Raw genomic sequence first — 22,297 nt, forward strand, 5'->3', positions numbered from 1 at the left:
AAAGGGAAAGATATTGCAAACAATTTACAACTCTGGCAAAAAGTTGAAAACAGACCTGACTTGGTAGCCAGAGTTTTTAATATTAAGCTGAATGCTCTTTTAAATGATATCTGTAAATTCCATTTATTTGCCAAAGTAATAGCTAAAATTCATGTCATTGAATTTCAGAAACGTGGACTGCCTCACGCTCACATATTATTGATATTAGATAGTGAGTCCAAATTACATTCCTCTAATTAATTCCCTTTCAATGTGCATAAATTTCGTGCAGTGGGTACTAGTGGAATATATAGTAAACTGGAGATAAAAGAAAATTCTTTTTTATTTTTGCAATACTCTGCTTACCTTTAGAGCTGACCAGAATTGTCTTTCTTGGAACTTTGAATGTGGTGATGTTTTGTTTTCTACAGCACTAATGTGAAATGAAAGACAAAGGAGAAAATACAAAGAACTGTTAATCTTTCAGAAACAGAGTTTAAAAAACTGAGTGTTGTTTGTTTTTAACCAACCACACTAAACTTTAATGGAATATAATATAAAAATTACAAATGCATGCACACTTTGACCTAACAAACCTATTTTTGAGAATGGCTTCTGTAGATATACGTACACATGTACAGAATATCTATAACATTATTCACAACACTGTTGGTAATAGTTTGCCACTTATATGCCCATCAGTCACAGTACACCTACATGATAGCATATTTAATGCAGCTTAAAAAAGAAATGAGGAAACTACTTTTATGATGATATATATGATGACAAACTACTTAGATGAAGATTTCAAAGATGTACTAAGTCAAAAAAACAGTGTACAACTATTTACAATATACTTTCTTTGCTCTAGAAAGGGCGAGGAAATAAGATTACAATATATAAGTATTTAATTCTAACTGCATAAAGAAACTGGAAAGGTAAAAAATTACTGATTATTATTGCATGCATTCATGTACACAGTGGAGAAAGATCAAAAATTGGGTGGATGGAGGTCAGGAGTGGGATGGACTAAGACTTTTTATTTTAAATATAACATTTAACTCTTCAATCCTGTGAGTACTTGCTGAGTAGCTTCAGATCATGATCCATAACTATAACTGATGTCTTCTTAGCAAATGTATAAACATGCATCAAATAATACTTTCATAATTTAAGTAAATACAGAATTCACAGATGCAGTTTCTGGCCCCTCAGTGATGGTCCAGGCCTTCTGCTGTGCTTTCTCTGTGCTAGGCATTGTTTGGCGCACTCTTCATCTTCACACTGTCCTTTAACGTGGGCATTAGTTTAATGTCCCATTTTACTTTGAGGACAGAGAAAGGCCCAAGGTCATTATCTAGTAACTAGAAGCCCGATGCACTCAATTTGTGAAAGAGTAGGCCTTCCTTCCCCCGGCTGCCAGCACCGGTTTCCCTCTAGCACCTGGGACCCGGGCTGGCTTCCCTCCGGCTGCCCACAGGCACCCGGGACCTGGGCTTCCCTCCGGCCCTGTCCGGTCTAATTAGCATATTACCCTTTTATTATTATAAATGGTGAATCTGGGCTTTTCATTACTCTGCTATGCCACCTATCATGTTCTTAAGAATAACATTAAAAACAAACAAACCACCCTATCTCCAAGTGTCAAGCATTGGACATGGTATATAGAAGGTAACTGAGAAATATTGAAATCTTAATTTGTGTCTAAATAGGTATATGTATACTTTGAAAATACTTAGTATAGTTTCTTTTGTATTACATTCTTAAATCTGTATTACATGATTATTTTATACAATCTAGACATTAGTAGCTCTTACCTTTTTGGATACAGAGGAATGTAAACATCATCTTCTATTGCTTTCTTCATTCTTGAAACAATGGATTTAAGTAAGTCCTATTATTTGAAAATTTAAAAGCATCAGTGATAGTCATAAATTTAAAAGCATCAGTGATAGTCATAAATTACCAAAAGAAGTAATTTATTTTGTACACACACCGAATTAGGTGTTAAAATATCAATTAGGTACAAGAGAACTTCGTGCATCCATGTTATCGCATGTCACTGTAGTTGGTACATTTTCACTGCCGTATAGTGTTCTGTTGCATGAATACTACTGATAGGACATTTAGATGGTTTCCAGTTTGGGGCTATTATGAATAATGTTGCTATCAAAGTTCTTGCCCATGTATTTAGGAAGTAGTAGTGGTATCCCATTTATAGTCCCACTGGCTCTGTATGAGAAAACCTGTTTACTTACACCCTCATCAAAATGCAGTTGTTGTCTTTTTAAATCCTTACCTGAGGATATTTTTTCTCTTGATTTTCAGACAGAGTGGAAGGAAGGAAGGAGGAATGGGGAGAGAGACACACATACATAAGTTTGTTGCCTCCCAAATGCTCCCTAACTTGGGCGGAGGATTGAACCTGCAACTTGAGGTATGTGCCCTGGACTAGGAATCAAACCCACAACCCTTTGGTGGGCTGAGGCTTTAACCACTGAACCACACTGGCCAGAGCCCTAGTTTCTATAAATCAGAACTAAGTATATTCCCCCCAAATAGTTTTCTGATAATTACTTCTTGTGCTTCTTCTGTAAACAAAGACTTATAATAAATTATATTGATTTATAAATAAATTAAGAAATTTATAACTCTAGAAATTACCTGTTTGCCTTTACTAACTTCATTCTCACAAGTGGAATGTTCTTCAAGAATCATCCTGCAGTGAGCTATTAAACTTGTTGTCTGTGAGGTTGACAAAGGATCCCATATGAATTCTACAAAGTCTGAAACAAAAATTTCAGTGGTGCACAATTATTTACTCAATTGCTTTGCTTGTTATATATAAACAACCGAAGCTTTTTAGCAAAGATTACTGCCTTTTGTGGTTTAAAATCCACACTAATCATTACCATTACATATTTGCATACATCCTCAATTTCCTTGTCCTTTTGGGTTTTGCTGAATTCCTCTGGCTAAACCACCCCTTGTTAAATCCACCTTGTCACCGAGTCTGTTCTTGCAATCATGCAACTAAAAAGTGGCTGGAAAAAACTACACTTTAAATTCATCACCGTGAAACTCAAGTGAACCCTGAGCTACACTGGCCAGGGCAGTACTGAGGAGAAACATAAGGGGACAAGTTAGGGAGGATAAAATAATACAGGTAGTAGGGATAGAAGTGTGCCACTAATTAATGACCTAGGAGTTATAAAAGCAATACTAATGTCACAAATGCTAAAGGCTAAAGATTATCAATAGTTTGATAGCAAATTAATTGCACCAACAAGCATTTTTTCACCAGCTTAAATTATGACACCTGTTGATTTTTACTGCTTATTACATTTACTTGTATTAAAAAAACTTCTGAGAAAAAAATTGTAACTGTAACAGAAAATAATGATCTTATATTTTGCCCCAAAACAATTTAATCAAGATTACAAAACCATACCTGTAAGTCGTGGAATAATTGTTTTGTTGATGACAGAAGATAAGATTTTCTTATCAGAACTATCTTCCTTCTTTGAATCTTCCATACTATTATCTATAAATTTTTCTATAGATGTGAACCATGGCATCTGTTTTAAACCTATGGAATCAAACTTACAAATAAAATTATCAGTTATAAATAAATTCTTACACATTAGCTTATTTTTAAATGGTTAACTTTTTCAGTAACTACTGGAGCTTTCTAAGGATCAAAAGCAAGTAATTCCATATTTTAACTCCATATATACAGTACTAGAACACCAAGGCTAGGCAGGATGACAACAGTAAGACAGGATGTCTATGCAATATGATGCATTTCATACATTTTTATGACGAATCCCAAAATGCCTGCTCTATGTTAAAAGCTGACTATACTGCAAGCACTGTCAGGAGCAAAATACACATTTTTAAGAAGATAACTCAATAAGTGCTATTCTTATTTATTTATACAAATTTATTTACCTTGTGCAAAATTCATTTCTGGCTCCCTCAAGCCTCATAAGCACAAATGTGTATTTTGCCTGTGATTTAGCTTACTAGGCAAATAGCAAATGGCCAGTTATTTGTTGACTGAATGAATTAACGGATCTCTGCTGGGCCTAACAGAGTACTCCATTCAGCTTGAGTGGTTAACAACTAACTAGGCTGCTGTCCCATCAACTACCTACCACTTTCTTACAGAGAAGCTTGGTTCCTATACTATGAAGACGGTATGGCCTTGAACCTAACACAGAGCCAACAGCCATGCATGACTAGGGCAGAGAAAGATAAAAGGACATGACGCCATTCTTCTCTTTGTTAAATCTTTACCTTCAGCTCCCCTCTCTTCCTAGAATTTCATGATCACATTTCTGTTTCCTTATCAGGCATATCTAGACAGATGTCCTGTTATTATTTCATTCTCTATAAAGTGAAACTTCCTTCAAAAACTGTTCCCTTTCTGAAAAGTCCCCATTTCTATTAATGAAACTACCACTGTTCTAACAACCCAGAATCCAAATGTTGGGGTATCTTTGGATGTGGGGTGTTAGGTTTATGCTTAGCATTTTACTGATTCTTGCTTTATAACATCTCTTGTAATCAACTCTTTTTTCTCTTTTCATTACTACCACTCTTCGTAAGAAATTCATCACCTTGGACTTGAGCTATAGCAAATCCTTCCAGTATATACTCCCACCTTTTATCTTCCTTCCCTCTAAGTTAGCCTACTGGTAGGATTTCCCAAACCATTACTTTCATCATGTCACTTCTCCCATTATTTACCAAAGCAAGTTCATACATCTTAATTTAGGACCTGAACACTGTGCAGTGTCTACCTCCTGAACTCTATTTCTCCCTATGCACCTTTATGAAATACCTTTTCCTCTTTCCCCTCCCGTTTAAGTCCTATATACCTTTCAAATCCCCAATAATATCCCTCCTCCTCAATGCACTAGCTTCACTAACCAACTATTTCCAAGATGTCATCTCCAACTTCAGAACTGGTACATGTCTATTTCCCAAGACTGTAAAATTCTTAAGGCCTAAAACTACCTTTATTTTTTGAGTGACCTTAAACTTATCAAAGCAGCAGCTTAAAAAAAATGTTTCCTTTACTGGTGTTTAGTGTCACTCAGCTTCAAAAATAAAGTGTAAACCATGAAAAGGTAGATGTAGACTATTACTCCAAATCACCAACTATCAACTCCAACTCTAAAGGTGAGGTATTTTATAGCTAACCTGATAACAAGGGAATTTAAGTAACTAATGTGATCAGGATTTTTCACGTTAAGCTTAAATACCTTAAGAGGATTCCAATCAATCAACTGAACTCGTATTAGGGGATTTAAAAGCTTTGGTATGCATAAACCAATGAAAGCTTCATAATAAGAATCTGGAAACTTTTCTCGCCATTGTTGAAATTTTAACAAGATATTCTGGATATTACAAAAATCATCATGCACATCTTCAAAGATCTTCTTATGATCCTGTAAAATGTCACCTGTGAACAAAAATGAGTCTTTGTTATGCATTTTAGCCGAGCTTCCTATAAGCAATCATATATAACTACTAAATCAACTGAGTTGAAAACTTTCCTTTGATATTGACATATAAACTAGTTTTTATTAAAAAATCACTTTAGTAATATCAATACTAACAAAATCTACCATTTATTGAACCCCTTCTATATGACAAAACATTACAAATACATGATCTCATTTCATCATAACTATCTTTCCTAAAAGTTAGGTGTTACTAGCCTCCCTATTACAGACAATAAACAAGCAAGCAAACACCATCAGATTTAGGGAAGTCAAGGAATCTGTACAAGACACACTGAATGGAGCCCCTCTTCAAAGCCATCTCATTGACTGCAAAGCCCACAACTCTTTCAACTATACATTTTTTACCTTCTCATAATGGTAAAATGGCTTTACTATATTCAGTTATTTTAAATTACAAGTGATAAAATACTACAGAAAGTACGTGATGAGCAATGAAACCCGTAATGTTCATGGTTCCTTTATAACAGGAAATGAGGAAGGCTGAGGGAAAAAAACTATAAAGATGCAGTAATACTCATAATGCTCCTCCATTTTATCCCAGTTTTTCAAAGGTAGGAAAAGTCTCCAAGAACACTTTCTCCCCCTAAAATTTCCTATTTTATACAGCTTATGTATTTAAGGGCAATCAATACAAAGCAATTCCCACTTCGAATAAAGATACATTAGAAACTTGGTGGCTGACCTTGACTTTTTTGGAAGTCAGCCATGTCTGCTGAAGATAGTTCATCATCACTAGATGTCCCTTCCTGATGATCACAATTCCCAGAAAGTGCCCTTGCTTGTCTTCTTTGTGCCCTGTATTTTTCAATACACCGAAAATCAATGAAAAACAAATAGCTCCTGCCGAAAGTAAATGCTTTAAACCAGGAAGTAGAAGTCATAATTCATTTAAAATGCCCAGAAATACAGCATTATATTGGCACACAATTTTATGTTAATATTTTTGACATTTAAGCTTCATTATTTTGAATTGGTTGTTCTCCCTCTTTTTTCTTATGATATTCCCATTTAGGATATTCCCACAGGTTACCAGGCTTTGAAGAATGGATAACAATATAATTATGACTGGCTTCTACTTAGCAGCAATTTCCAGCCTGATAAATGCCATTTATTCCTTCTGACTGATCCAAATACACCAGTCTGTACTTAAACCCTGGGATTGAGGGTTTAAATTATATTTAATTAAGACTGCTAAGCTATATTTTGGTTTTACATCATTCTCACAAATTAATTTGTTAGGTTATGATTAATTATACCATGTAGTTCATTATATTTAAGTAGTGAAAAATACTTGCTCAATGGTGCTTTTAAGTCTTCACTTTATATAGCTACCTTCGAGATTCAATTTCTTCTAAAATCCATTGAGTTTTTTCATCTATAGCCAAGCTTCCATTTGTTGATGTTTCAGCTTTGCCTATTTTCAAAAGAAATAAAGTAAAATACTTTAAAACAAAAGTTTTATCTTGGGTGTGTGTGTGTGTATATATATATATATATATATATATATATATACTTGCATATCTATCTATATATATAAACACATATGCTTAAATTCTATATTACATTATGCAATGAAAGTGCAATGTTAATTCCCTATCACAGTATTAATAGGCACTGAGTTTGTGAGCTTAAGAAAATATATATTGAGGACAGTAAAAAAATTCCTCTAATTTCTTTGTCTCAGATTCTGTTTTAATAGTTTTCACCAGTTCTTTTTGTCCATGTAGCTAAGTGCTAGATACATTTGCATTACCAATATGTTATTCATATTATTTCCTATTTTGGCATATACTATAATGCATGACCAACTCAATGTCCTGTTTGAAAGTCATTTTGCTTTTGCTATTGTCACCTACTTGATAGTCTCATTACTTTCACTATCCTTGAGCACCTTAATCAAAGGAAGACAACTTAGAAAATACAAAACCAGTGTGAGGACTAAAAGCACCCCAATCTTAATGAGATTTTACAGATGATTCTATACTGAAATCAACCAAAATTTCTTTAACTTCCATAACCAATCTGTGGAAGGGCCATGGAAATTTTATAAAGTTAGATTTCTGACAAAGTCTATGAATTTATGTCAATTCATATCAAAATAGTCATTAAATGGCCATATACATATTTTGTCTCAATACTAAGTAATTGGAAGTTATATTTTTTATTTTTTAATCTTAAGACTTAATTTAAGACCTTTTAAAACCCTAGCTGTAAATGTTTTGGGATTTTTGGAATGGAGTCGGTTAAAGATTCATGGAAAAATACTTAAAAACATTATTTTTAAATACAGGAATAATTTATTCTCTAGCTAATAATTTAGCATAATGAATAATGAATTATATTGAAGATGTAAAACACTAACGTGATAACTGTTGTAAATACGTTGATTCATGTTTTAATTCATCTTGCCTGCGTTTCATAAAGGTCATGGCTTGTTTTAAAAGGAGTGCATGCATGGATGATTCTATTTCTTGGATGTTGATAATCTGCAATACATATATAAGTAACATTTTGTGGATCATCAATAATAAATAATAAAATGTAATTATTTATGTATTAGCATGTATATATGCTCAATTCTCATACAAACATTTGCATACTATCACCTCAGTTAAAAAACAATGCTGTGAGGAACAGACCTAGCTGTCAATACTTTCAATATTAATAAAACCAGAAAATCACCTTACTGTACTAGCACAGCTATAAATATCATAAATAATGAAGCCAAATGGGCTGAAGTCAGGAACATAGATAAGAGTGGACAGATAAGAATTTTATTTGTTTGAGATAGAAGAGGAGAAAATGATGGGTTGTTGGGTGTAGTCATTTTTACAGGCTGAGGGAATAGTCTGTGTGTGTGTGGTATGGGGGGACAAGAGGAAACTGGTGAAATTATAAAAAGTGGAGAATGGGAGAGACTAACTAGACAGGTAAAAAAGCTGTGAGGCAGAAATGAGTGATTAATTGAAACTGGCATTCTTATATTTCTGAGGGAATTTCCTCTACTCCAATGATGTTTCACAGATGCTGCTATGGGCACATCAATGTGTAGACCAGTAAGACTTTAACAGTGTGATTTTTTAAGGATGAATGACGAAAACTACATTGTAATAAATACTTCAGGAAGTAACTACCAAGTGATATTAAAAGGTGGTCAACTTAAAATAATAGTAAATAAAAAATGCAGAAAGTAGAGTGTACTGTATTTCTAAAATGGTTTAAAAAAAAAAGGGACTCACGATCTTAATATATGGACTTAGAATGTATATAAAAAAACAGAAACTATAAAGGAAAAAAAATGATTCATGAATCTGATTAACACAGTAGTTCAAAAAAGTGGATGCTGGAAAACCAATGCAAAAACAAAACCAGAAGACAAAACAAACTAGAAAGTTTATCTACATCAAGTAGGATAAAGAATTAAAATTTTAAAGCAATAAAAAGCTGGAGGGGGGGGGGGCAACAAGAAAAAAAGGGGAAAAAATCCCCAATTGAACCAAAGATAATCGGGCAAAGGGGAAAAATAATCCAAAAGAAGAAAAACTACGTGTTAGTAAAACAAAAGGTCTGAGACAAGTGTGGGCAAACTTTTTGACTCGAGGGCCACAATGGGTTCTTAAACTAGACAGGAGGGCCGGAACAAAAGCATGGATGGAGTGTTTGTGTGAACTAATATAAATTCAAAGTAAACATCATTACGTAAAAGGGTACGGTCTTTTTTTTTTATAGTTTTATTAATTTCAAACAGACCGGATCTAGCCCGCGGGCCGTAGTTTGCCCACGGCTGGTCTGAGATAAAAATAAATATATAAAAATAACCTTTTTTAATGAAGTAAACTAAAAATAAAACATACAATCTTTCTTGAGGATAGTTTAGCAATGTTTCATAAGCCTTAGAAATATCTAGACCTGTGACTTAATAATTCACTTTTTAGGAATTTTTCTTAAACAGATGAAAGTTTAATGCAAACATTTATATACAAAACTTTATACTCTCCTAGCTATCCAACATTAAGTGAATGCTTAATATCATAGTATATAAAAATGTATAAGGAAAAATACTAGAGGTAAGTATTTAGTTGTGGAATTTAGGCTTTTTGTAAATCACATGGTAAGAGAATTTCTCTATAAAAAATAGATATCAATATCTATAGCCATGTACCTTTTCATTAAGACAGTCAATTAAATTGTCCACATAAATTTTCATGCTTTTATAGAATTTAAAATTTAGAGCTTGATTTGACGAATTTTCTAGGTTCTGGATGGCATTCTTTGAGCTCTTGACATCTTCTACATATTTTTCATATTCCCTCTGATGTGAGCGGTGAGTATCCTGTAGTAATGTTAATCTATAGAAATATAATAAAGACAAATAAAACCTACTTATTTTTCATACTTTCCTTTCTACTATAGTAAGTAGCAGTCTGGTGAAAGTTTTTCAAAGCTACCTTACAGAGACCAGCAAGGAAACTGACAAGCACATAAACCTGGTCTTATGAGACTTGCTGAGCAGAGGATAGTATCACAAAGAAAGCGGACTCGAAGGGAAAGGAGGGAAAGAACACTTAGGTTTTTAGGTGCTTAAGCTATTAATAGGGTATTTTCAGTCCTTTCCTTTTGCATAAAATCTTGAGTTATATGCAATACTACATGAGATAGTTGTAATTCTAGTTCTTCCAACTAAAGGAGTATTAAAAGAAAACAATAAATGATAGTTAAGTTGTTACAAAAATAATTTGAATTAAGGCAACCTCATTATTTAACATCACTACTGAAAAGCATTGATGTAGAACTAAGGTTGGAGAATTTTTTCTATGAAGTCCGCATAGTAAATATTTTGAGCTTTGGAGGCTAGATGGTTGTGTTGCAACTATGTACTCAATTCTGTGTTATAGCATGAAATCAGCCAGACAACACATAAATGTACAAGCATAAATTCCAATAAAACTTTTATTTACAAAAATAGCCGTGGGCTAGAATACAGAGATAACATAATATTTAAAAGCTGCTACAAATGAAGATTTCCATATATTTATTTCACTACAAAATGCTATAAAATGTTTCCTATGTCAAACCATTTAACTGAACAACTATGACCCCCTTTGTAGGTGACTCTCTGTCTCTTGCAGTCTTTAAGATTCTCTGTCTTGTACATTTGCCATCGTTATTATGACATGTCTTGGTGTGGGTCTTTTGGGGAATATCTTGCTTGGGACTCTCTGTACTTGTGTAACTTTTTCTTCCTCATTATCTGGGAAGTTTTCTGTCATTATTTCTTCAAATAGATTTTCTAATCCTTGCTGCTCTTCTTGTCCTTCTGGCAGCCCTATTATGCATATGCTACTTCGTTTCATGTTGTCCCAAAGCTCCCTTAGGCTCTCCTCCTGCTTTTTAATTTTTTTCTCCAGTTGCTGTTCAGATTGAGCTTGTTTCTCTACCTTATCTTCTAACTCACTAATTTGGTCCTCTGCTTCTTCTACTCTGCTGTTGAAACCTTCCATGGTGTTTTTGATTGTAGCTATATCACTTTTCATTTCTTCTGATTCTTGCATAGGTTGTTGATTTTCTCATCCATCTGGTGAATGAACTGTACAACCATTACTCTGAATTCTTTTTCTGTCATGTTGCATGCTTCAATTTCATTAATTTCCTTTCTTGGCGACTCCTCATTTTCTTTCCTCTGGGTGTTGTGTCGTCTCTTCATTCTGATCATCTCCCGATGCTTCAAACGTTGAGTTGCATGGGCCTGGGCCGTGTGCAGTGGGAGCCTCACACCACCCTAGTGTCACTGAAGATCAGAGTCTCTGTTGCTTCATGTGACCTCGCATTGAGAATCAGGGTCCCTGTGTGCCCATGCACCAAGAATGGGAGTCACTGGCTCTTAGTATGAATGCACAGGGAATCAAAGATCCCAGGTGCAGGTGATAAGAAATACAGTCAAGTCACTGGTGCTTGGTGCTGCCTCCTGCCCAGAGAATCGGAGTCCCTGGGCCCGCGCTTCGCGGGACAAATTCCTGGTGTTCACACGTTAGCTCCCAGGCCAGGGCTCCTGTAGCTGGCACTGCGCGCAGGGCCCATTCCCGGTGTTCGTGTGTTAGGCCTACCCGTTCCTGGTGTTCACACGTTAGCTCCCAGGCCAGGGCACCTCCACATTTTCTTTATCTATTCAACTGTTGATGAATACTTGGTTGCTTCCACTTCTAAGTTATTACAATTAAGGTCTGTAATGAACATGGATGTGCAAATAGCTCTTCAATTATTTTCAATCCTTTTGTCTATGTATCCAAAAGTGGGACTGCTGGATCATGTGATTCTGTATTTGGTAGATAATGTAGTGTAAAACTATATGATATAGAAACCATAGCCAGAAAAATTATGGTTGGCTAAGGTCTGCCATTAGGTTTAACTAATTCATTGAAGTGTAAAGTTGGATTGTTGATTTGAGATATCCCTTCTTTAATGTAAGCAAATAGTTGGATCTTATTTTTTTTATTTTTTAATTCATTCAGCCACTGGAAGTATTTTGATTGTAGAGTTTAATCCATTTATATATAAAGTGATTACTGCAATGGAAGGAGTTACTACTGCCATTTTGTAAACCATTTTATATCCATTTTGTCTCTCTTTTTCTGTCTTTCTACCTTGCTTTCTTTGGGGGGAAGAGAAGAGGGTGGTAGTGATATGCTCTGGAGTTTTTTCTCATTTTCTTTTGTGCCTCTTTTATAGGTATTTTCTTTGTATTTACCACAGGGATTACAAAAACACTTTATGTATGTATGTATGTATATATTTATTTTTTAAATCTTCCCCTGAGAATATTTTTCCATTGATTTTTAGAGTAGAAGAGAGAGGGAAAGACAGAAAACTAGATGTGAGGAAAAACACACCCATTGGTTACCTCCTGTATGAGCCCCAACCAGGGCCCAAGAAGGGGAGGAGCCTGCAATCGAGGTATGTGGCCTTACCAGAATCAAACCCGGGACCCTTCAATCTGCAGCTGAGATTCTATCCACTGAGTCAAACTGGCTAGGGCTACAAAACATTTTAAAGTTGTAATAATCTACTAACTTGGTAATAATCACATACAAAATTTCGCCTTTACATCTTCCCCTCCACTTATTATTAAAGTCCTACATTACATTTTTAAATTTTATATTCATTAGTATATAGTTGTTTTTTTATATTTTAATTTCTATATCTGAATTAAAAGTAATTTTCATACCACCCTTACAGTATTACAGAATTCTGTATGTCTATATATTTAACTTTACTAGAGAACTTTATATTTGTGTATGCTTTGTGCTGTCTAGGGTCCTTTCATTGCAATTTGAAGGACTTCTCATAGCAATTTTTCTAAGGCAGATCTAGTGGTGATGAACTTCCTCAGTTTTTATTTATTCAAGTAGATTTGTATTTCTTCATCATGTGAAGAACAGTTTTGCTGGATGTAGTATTCTCAGTTGGCAGTTTCTTTCAGAACTTTTGAATATATCATCCTACTCCATTTTGGCCTGTTTCTGTTGAGAAATCTATGGGGCTCCCTTGTTCGTGATAAGGTGCTTTAGAAGCTTTCAAAATTGTTTGCCTTTAGAAAATTTTATTATAATGTGTCTCAGTGTAAGCCATTTTGGCTTCATCTCATTGGAGTCCTTTGAAGTTATTGAAATTCATTTCCTTCCACAGATTGTTAAAAGTTTCTGGCCATTATATATTCACTAGAGGTCCGGTGCATGAAAATTCGTGCATTCGGGGGCGTCCCTCAGCCTGGCCTGCACCCTCTTGCAGTCCGGGACCCCTTGGGGATGTCCACCTGTTGGCTGAGGCCCGCTCCTGGGGGAATCGGGCCTAAGCTGGCAGTCAGACATCCCTCAGGCAGCCTGGGAGCCCTTGGGGGATGTCCAACTAACAGCTTAGAGCTGCTACTCCTTGTGGGTAGGACATCCTCAGCACTGCTGCAGAGGCGGGAGAGTCTCCTGCCACCGCTGCCACTATGCTGGCCAACCATGAGCTGGCTTCTGGCTGAGCGGCACTCCCCCTGTGGTCAGTGCACGTCATAACTACTGGTCATTCCTGGTTGTTCTGCCATTAGGGTCAATTTGCATATTACCCTTTTATTATATAGGATAAACTCTCTGCCCGATTCTGCCTCTCTACTTCTTCTTGGACTTCCATAATGTATATATTGTTCTGGTTGATGGTGTTCTATGAATCCCTTAAATTTTCTTCACTTTTCTTTATTCTTTTTCCTTTTTGTTTCTGACTTGATAATTTCAAATGACCAGTCTTACTAGTCAATGTTTCTTTCTTCTGCTTGATCAAGCCCATTGATCTCCTCTAGCAAGCTTCTCAATTCAATTACTGTATTCATCTCCAGAATGGTTTTTTTTTTTATAGTTTCTCTGTTGATATTCTAACTTTGTTCATGTATTATCTTGAGTTCATTTAGTTGTGTTCTCTTATAGCACACTGAGCTTAAGAGGATTAGTATAAATTCTTAGGTAATTCACGATCTCTGTTTCTTCAGGATTGGTTCTGAAGATTTACTTTGTTTCTTTGATTGAGCAATTTCTCCCTGTTTTTGAATGTGTTTTTTATTTTTGTTTTGTTTTGTGTATTTGAAAATGCTTTGTACTGGAGAGGAACTTCACCAATCAGCCTGGCTAGAGATTCTTTAGGGAGAGGGTGTTTTCTCAAACTTTTTATGGGGGATGCAGCTTCTCTGGGCTTCTACATGAAATTTCCCAAATACAGAGGTTTGTGGATTTCTTTGTCAGGAGTTCATAGTCTCTTGTTCCCTTTGGCTGGCTCTGCAGTAAGCCACTGAACTCTCTTTTATCTTCTGTGGCCCCAGGCATTCAAGGTATGACAGTTCCCCATTAGTGTTCCAAGATAGACAAGGCAGAAATTAGTCCTTTGGGCAGTCTCCCTAAAAGAAAGAATGTTGGATGTATGTTCCACTCTTCTTTTCCCTTCCAATGGAGAAGCCATGAGTTGAGTTTTCTCTCTTTAATCACAAGCAGTGATGGCTTATGGGAGGGGCTGATGCAGATGAAATGAAATGGCTTTTATTACCCACTACAATGTGACTATTCTTGGCTTTGAGCCTACCTGGGGTACTGTGACTTCCTAACTGGTTTCTGGTGTTCTCAAAAGGCTTTTAAAACACATATTGTTGTTAAGTTGGTATCTCTATGAAGGAATAACATCTAGAGTTTTGTATTCTGGCACCTTGGTGTCATCACTCCCAATATAATATTTAAAAAATTAAGGGCTATTTAACAATGCAGATAAATGTTTATAACAACACTAAGTAAAAAAACCCACAGAATTTCCCCAGCCTGGGCCCTGATCAGGGCATGTGAAGAAGGCCACCAATCGATGTGTTTCTCTCACATCGATCTTTCTCTCCCACTCTCTCTAAAAATCAGTGGAAAAATATCCTACCCCACAGAATTTGATATTTATTGAATTTAGCCATGTAATACATACCTTTTATAAAGATTAAAAAGACATATATGAAAAAAGACATCAGTTTTGCTAGTGTGGTAACATAGGTGATGCTATTTTTCCTATCAATTTATTTAAGATTAATACTTGTATTTAATAGTTTAAAATAATATACATATAGTGCTAACTTTTCACTATTAAATATCTAGGACAAGTGTAAATTTTAATATGAATATTACTTACCTACTATTTAATTGCTTCTTTATAATTTCTAAATTTACTGGTGGAAATGAAATGGAAGTATCAAACTTCTTCACTGTTTGAAATTCACTACTGTGAGAAAGATCTACGTTTCTTCCCTAAAAATAATATTAAAATTAGTTTTCAACATTTGTTAACCTTACAATTATTAATAACATAAAAGCAGATTATATGCTTCAAGATTTCACTACATCAATTTAAAATTCTATGCCATTGATATTTTTCATAGTTACAATAAAATATTTTTAAATTCTCAGTTTTCAAATAAAGAAGTTTTAAGTTAACATGTAAGAGGCAAATTACAAAATCTTATTTTTTTCTTTAATCCTCACCTGAGGACATGGCTTTAAAAAATTGATTTTTAAAGAAAGAAAGAGAGAGAGAGAGAGAGAGAGAGAGAGAGAAACATTGATTGGTTGTCTTCCATATGCACTTGACTGGGAATCAAACCCACAACCTAGGTGTGTGCACTGAACAAGAATCAAACCTGAAACTTTTTGGTGTATGGACTAATACTTCAACCGAGCCACCCAGACAGGGCACAAATTTCCTATTTCACAAAAGCATGGTTCTCGGTGTTTTTAAAGCTAGTTTGGTTTATTATCTAAAGTAAAAAGGAATTATGCAAATTTGAGTAGTTAAGAATAAGTACTGTGGCATGTTTTTCCTCAGAAGTATTTTTTTAATGTTGTTATACTAATTTTAATTAAAAAAAGGGGGGGGCAGGACTAAGCCTGTTATAGTCATAAATAGCCTTCTAAATCATTTCCCTGGTCAGAAACTTCTAAATTACAACCAAAGACCAACCTTTACTTAGTTTTTTAGTTTTAATAACATGGAGATTTTTACAATACTTTCTTAGCATTTTTACTAAAAGATTAAATAAAACCTTAGAATTTATAAGCACTGTGATTTAGATCATTGTAATTTTGAGCATTATAGACTACTCAGTTAAGTAACATTATCATTCCCATGTTATTGATTTAGAAAACTGAGATTTAGAACAATTAAATAATTTGCTCAAAGTCATATAAATATTTATAGAGCACTCACAATACCAGGGACTGGGGGATGTAACACTGAACAAGATAGTTAATAATTCTTAACTTCATGGGACGTATATTTAATTTTTTAAATATAATTTTTTATTGATTTCAGAGAGAATGGGGGAGGGAGAGAAAGAAACATTAGTGATGAGAGTGTGTCACTGACTGGCTGCCTCCTGTACACCTCATACTGGCAATGGAGCCAGAAACCCCTGACCAGGAATCAAATCATGACCTCCTGGTTCCTAGGTTGATACTCCACCACTGAGACACATTGGTTGGGCTGGAACATATATTTTAGTGGTAGTGTTAGAACCCAAATTCAGAACTTCTGATCCCAAGTACAATATTCCTTTTGTTTGTGAGTTTTGTTTTAAACCCATTTGTTTAACTTCACATTTAAGAAACCTATCATATACTATATACTAGTACTGTCAGTTACTATACAATTAAAGATGAAGATACAGCCCAGCCAGCATAGCTCAGTGGTTGAGCATCAACCCATGAACCAGGAGGTTACAGTTTGATTTCCAGTCAGGGCACATGCCCCGATTGCGGGCTTGATCCCAGGGTGGGGCATGCAGGAGGCAGCCGATTAATCATTCTTTCTCATCATTGATATTTCCATCTCTTTCTTTTTCTCCCTTCCTCTCTGAAATCAATAAATAAAAACAGATAAAGACACATTCTTTCAAGTAGCTTGTAATAAATATGTGGAAAGTGTTTAAAATCTAGTGGGAAAAGCATGTATGTACATAGTGTAGTGGGTTAAATGGTGTCCTGCCAAAAGATACGTCTTTGTTCTAACCCCTGGAACTTGCAAATATGAACTTACTTGGAAAAAGGGTCTGTGTGGGGTATAATTAAGTGAAGCATCTCAATTAAGTGAGATCATCCTAAATTATCAAGTTGGCCTGAAATTCATCAAGTGTCCTTACAAGAGACACTATGTAGAACAGTGGTTCTCAACCTTGGCTGCACATTAGAATCACCTGGGAATCTTCTTAAAATCCTAATGTGCAGCCAAGGTTGAGAACCACTGCTGTAGAAGCACAGCGAAGTCCTTGTGAAGAAGGCAAAGGAGTAATGTAGTCACAAAGCAAGGAACTCCTGGAGGTGCAAGCTCTCTAAGGTGGTGTGTTCTAGTTTATCCCTGTAGAAAAGGCAAAAAAGGCACTTTCCTTGAGAGCCTCAAAGGAAGCATAGCCCTGCAACACCTTGATTCCAGACTTCCAGACTCCACAACTGTGGGTGAATAAATGTCTCTTGCTTTAAGCTGTCACATTTGTGGCAATTTGTTATAGGAGCCACAGGAAACTTAATACATGACATAAGAAAATATTACCTTTATGATTTTAACTGCTTTCCTCATTTGCTGCTGTTCCCAAATATCTTGATTTTCATCTTCCTGACTTCCTTCACTTGTTTCTTCATTTCCGGTTGCTAGGAAAAAAACCAACAGTTCATGTATAAATATTCAATATTTTTCCAATTCTAATACAGCAGCTAACGTTTTTGGGGGGCTTATTACGTGCTGGCTTAGCAGCCTTTTAGATGTGTTAACTTACTCTTCACAATATTTACTCTCATTTTGTAAATGAGAAAACTCAATTATTAGAAGGTTAAATAACTTGTCTGAAGACAGTGTTGAAGCTGGGCCTTGAATCTATCAATTTAACTCCAGAAACTGTATTCATCACCCAACTGTCCCACTCAAAACATCATAGACTCATAAAAAAAAGCCTGAAAAAAAAAGAAACATTTGATTTTTCCTATCAGTTTCTCAATTCTGCATGAGAATCTAAATATTTAAAAATAATTTTTGGGTTATAAGGAACCAACTCTCACTCTGAAATAATAGTATTTGAAGTAACAGAAATGTTGGCAAAACATAATATTGTTTATAAATGAGAAATGTAAAAATGGTCCTTTGAGATCTAAAGATTATTGGTTGACGAAATTGTTTATTATAGCAGGGAAGATTTTAATACCTGACACCTAAAATCCCTGTAGATGTTACACGTTTAATGAATAATCTTTATATGCCCTGGCTAGCATAGCTCAGTTGGTTGAGCATTGTCCTGTGCATTAAAGGGTCATTGGTTCAATTCCTGGCCATGGGATATGCCCAGTTTTCAGGTTCAATTCCCGATTGGGTTGTGTGTGGGAGGCAGCTAATCAATATTTCACTCTCACATCAATGTTTCTCTCTCTCCCGCACCTCTCACTTTCATTCTAAAAAAACCAAACACCACAAAATCAATAAAAACCCATCTTTATAAAGGTGACAATGAAAGTTTTCAATACCAAAAATAAGACTTTGAAATTTTTTTAACCTGTCAAAAAGATCAAGTGGAGATCAAATGATCTATCCAATATAATAAAAGCCTAATATATGCAAATCAACCAAATGACTGGTCACTATGATGCGCACTGACCAGCCAGGGGGCAGATGCTCAATGCAGGAGCTTCCCCCAGCCCACATGCCCCAGGCCAGCCAAGGCCCCCGAAATGCCCCACTGGTAGCCCCGCAGATCGGCTCCTATAGCCAGCCAGGCCTAGGGACCCTAATTGTGCAAGAATTTTGTGCACCAGGCCTCTACTATACATATAAAAGCCCAGTGACCTTTAGGGCGGAACAACCAGAATGACCAGTCGCCATGACATGCACTGACCACCAGGGGGCAGATACTCAACGCAGAGCTGCCCCCTGGTGGTCAGTGCGTTCCCACAGCAGGAGCACTGCTCAGCCAGAAGCTGGGCTCATGGCTGGCGAGCACAGCAGTGGTGGCAGGAGCCTCTCCGGCAGGGCTAAGGAGCAGTGAGCCAAGCGGTAAGGAGGGAGCAGGCGGGCAATTAGGAGCAAGGGGTCCTGGATTGCAAGATGATGCAGGCCAGGCGGAGGGTACCTCCCTCCCCCATGCACAAATTTCGTGCATTGGGCCTCTAGTCCAGCGGTCGCCAAACTTCTGAACCTCACGGACCACCAGTTGACGACTGCTGTTCTAGTCTATATATATAAAAGCCCAGCGACCGAACGGTGGAATGACCAGAACAGAATGACTCGTCGACCAGTCACTATGATGTGCACTGACCACCAGAGGGCAGACACTCAACGCAGGAGCTGCCCCTTGGTTGTCAGTGAGCGCCCATAGTGGGAGCATCGTTTGGCTGACCGGGATGAGCGGCTGCTCCCACTGCTGGCCAATCCCTGCAGGCCACGCACCCCACATGCACAAATCCGTGCACTGGGCCTCTAGTAGTAAATAATATTATACATACCCTTTGGTAAAATTTTGATACAAACATGTCTTTTAGAGGTCATGATGTCATTGACCAAATTGGTATTAAATAAAAAACAACTTTAATATCCTTTAGACCAGTGGTCGGCATACCGCGGCTTGGCAAACCATGGCTCTTCCACAAAATACTGACTTCTGCGCATGGGCCACAAAGTTTCAATTGCACTGTACGTGCGCACCCGCACGTGGTATTTTGTGGAAGAGCCACAGTCAAGGGGCCAAAGAGCCGCATGTGGCTCGCTAGTCGCGGTTTGCCGACCATGGCTTTAGACTATGAGATACTACATTATGCTTTTATGGAGATTTTAATCATAATATTTTATCCTAATAAAAAGCCCTGATATTCATATATTGTAAATAAATTAAATATGTACTTGTTTCTTCAGCCATTCTTTGTCTAAGTGTTTGAGGCTTTAGGGTAAATGGTATTCTTCTTTCATGGTCATCAGGCTCACTCTCAGGATCTTCATCACTATCTTTCTTCGTATCAGCAATGGTAGAAATATGTTTTACATCCAAAGAAATATAGTCCTCTTGTGCCCTAGCCAATTCACGTTTTCTGCGGGCTGCCTGAATAAAAGCTGCATCAGGGATATTTACTAAAAGAAACAAAGAGGAGGATATTAAAAACCAAAAACCAACAGATATAAATATTCTTCACAGTAAAAAAAACAAACTGGTTTTCAAATTTTTTTCACTATTTTGATATGAATGTAAATGACAGTATACTTCTGTAATAGAAAACTATTTTGACAGAGATTAAATAATTTTTATTTAATTTTTAAAATTTATCTTTAAATGAACCAAATGAAGAAGTATTAGAAAATACACTGAAACCACTCCAATATATCTTTTAATTCTTTTAGTCATCAGGTGCTGTTGCTGACTTCTTATTGAGGGCTAGCCATTTCTCATTTCCAGAAGCTCTGAATTGTCAGGGTAGAGATGGCAAGGGCCTAGCAGGAGTTGCTCAGTCAGTTACAACTGAAGAGGTTAGTTGGTAATAGACCTAATACAAAGCCTTAATGTTCATGTACTGTAAATAAATTAAACATGTACTTGTTTCTTCAGCCAGGAAGAAACAGGTTCGTTGGTGATAGACTAGTTTGACATACAAAGTAACAGGAACACTATACTATGATCCACCCCTCTCCATTGGACATTCAGGGATATAGGGAAGTGAGAAACATACTACAATCATCACAGAGCCAAGTTAGCTTTCAAGGTAGCTTGGTGATTCCCATGTGAATACATGTGAGATGTTAAAAAGTGCACAGGAAATAATCAGGTTCATTTACCAGGTGAAAAATGTTTAAGTAACATTTTTAAATAGAGCTTTGTTTTATTTTTTCTTTATTTTATACAGTATAAACCTTATTAATTTGGACTCTTTAAATTCAAAACACGTTTCTTCATGCATGATCTAAACTGAAATTAATCTTTACACTGTGGGAAGAAATGGTTTCATCAGCAAAATACTAAGGTAAACAAAATGGCAAGAGAAATTTTTACCATTTCAAGCACTTAAAGGATTAATGAGGGGTGTCAAGTCATTGAGGCTCAAGTAATTATTTTCTAACCTTTCCCACACACTGGTCCAAATTACTTTGAAAATAAATTTACAAAAAGGTGAAATTCCTGGAGATGCAGAAATGTTCCAATTTTCTAAACAGAAAAAAAAAGAGAGAGAGAGATTTCAAATAACCAGTGCTTAAGAAAAACAAAAAGTGCTATGAAGCAGTAGCTACTGACGTGCTACTTCTGGTCCGTGGAAATAACTGGAAACCAGTATGTAACCAGGAGGTCATGGTTTGATTCCCAGTCTGGGCACATGCCCAGGATGCGGCTCGATCCCCAGAGTGGGGCGTGCAGGAAGCAGCGGATTAAGGATTCTCTCATCATTGATGCTTCTGTCTCTCTCTCTTCCTGAAATCAATTAAAAACATGTTTTTAAAAAAAGGACATAGGCTCTGGGGCAGTGACTGGGTTTGAATCTTAGCTGTGCTTCTTATAAACTGTCTGACCTTGGGCATGTTATGTAATAGAAATGTAATGGTCAGAAACTTTGACCATCATTAGTAATGACCTACTTGTCCCATACTTGACTACAGTTTATGTTATTAATAATAAGATCAATGGTACAGAAAATACTGATATTAGAAATAAAGTTCTTAAACAACAGTCACAAAAATTACCAACCTATTGATGAAAATTCTTCTTCCAGAGAGCTAGAGCTGTCGGAAGATGAACTCTGATCATCCTTAGTTTCTGAGGCATCGTAGGTTCCATCCTCTTCATCTGTTGAAAGATCAACTGTTCTGCATTCTAACGGAATATTTTTTAATGTAACAAAAAGAGACAGGATATTAGAATCAATAATTAAAATTCTGAGCAACACCATGGCATATGTGTAATATGGTGTTCTAACTTTACTCCACAAACTTTTTTAGACATACAGATCTTTCTCCAACTTCCATTCTCTCTGAAACCAATGGATGGTCTAAAAAATATACAAAGACTTACCCTACTTTTATTCCTTTAAAGGAGTAAAATACCCCTTTAAAGGATGCAATGAGAAGAGGAAAGGGAACACCAGAGAAAAACAAACAAAAAAGAAAAAAATAGTTGTCGTGAATAAGTATAAAACAACAAAGTTAATGTGCACTTAGAATGTGTTAGGCACATTGGAATTTGTTTTATATAGTTTACTTCATTTAATATTCACAAT

General features: G+C 36.0%; 1 protein-coding gene across 2 annotated transcripts in view; it reads right to left on the reverse strand.

Moving 5' to 3' along the window:
* The window catches only part of GCFC2 (GC-rich sequence DNA-binding factor 2), a 31,603-nt gene extending 9,540 nt beyond the window's left edge, over positions 1–22,063 (reverse strand). The window contains exons 1-13 of one of the 2 annotated variants that reach the window (XM_006752938.2): positions 21,769–22,063; positions 19,944–20,168; positions 17,613–17,710; positions 15,204–15,319; positions 9,676–9,862; positions 7,876–7,999; positions 6,846–6,927; positions 6,196–6,308; positions 5,250–5,449; positions 3,431–3,581; positions 2,644–2,765; positions 1,797–1,873; positions 346–412 (exon numbers count right to left, since the gene is read on the reverse strand). In XM_006752938.2, coding sequence (XP_006753001.1) covers positions 346–412; positions 1,797–1,873; positions 2,644–2,765; positions 3,431–3,581; positions 5,250–5,449; positions 6,196–6,308; positions 6,846–6,927; positions 7,876–7,999; positions 9,676–9,862; positions 15,204–15,319; positions 17,613–17,710; positions 19,944–20,168; positions 21,769–21,970 — 1,764 coding nt within the window. In that variant the 5' untranslated portion in view covers positions 21,971–22,063. The remainder of the gene's footprint in view (positions 1–345; positions 413–1,796; positions 1,874–2,643; positions 2,766–3,430; positions 3,582–5,249; positions 5,450–6,195; positions 6,309–6,845; positions 6,928–7,875; positions 8,000–9,675; positions 9,863–15,203; positions 15,320–17,612; positions 17,711–19,943; positions 20,169–21,768) is intronic. The other variant, XM_015559316.1, reaches the window with a different exon arrangement.
* Positions 22,064–22,297: the final 234 nt, after the last annotated feature.

This window comes from Myotis davidii, unplaced genomic scaffold (genome assembly GCF_000327345.1).
Source record: "Myotis davidii unplaced genomic scaffold, ASM32734v1 scaffold210, whole genome shotgun sequence".
Taxonomy (NCBI): domain Eukaryota; kingdom Metazoa; phylum Chordata; class Mammalia; order Chiroptera; family Vespertilionidae; genus Myotis; species Myotis davidii.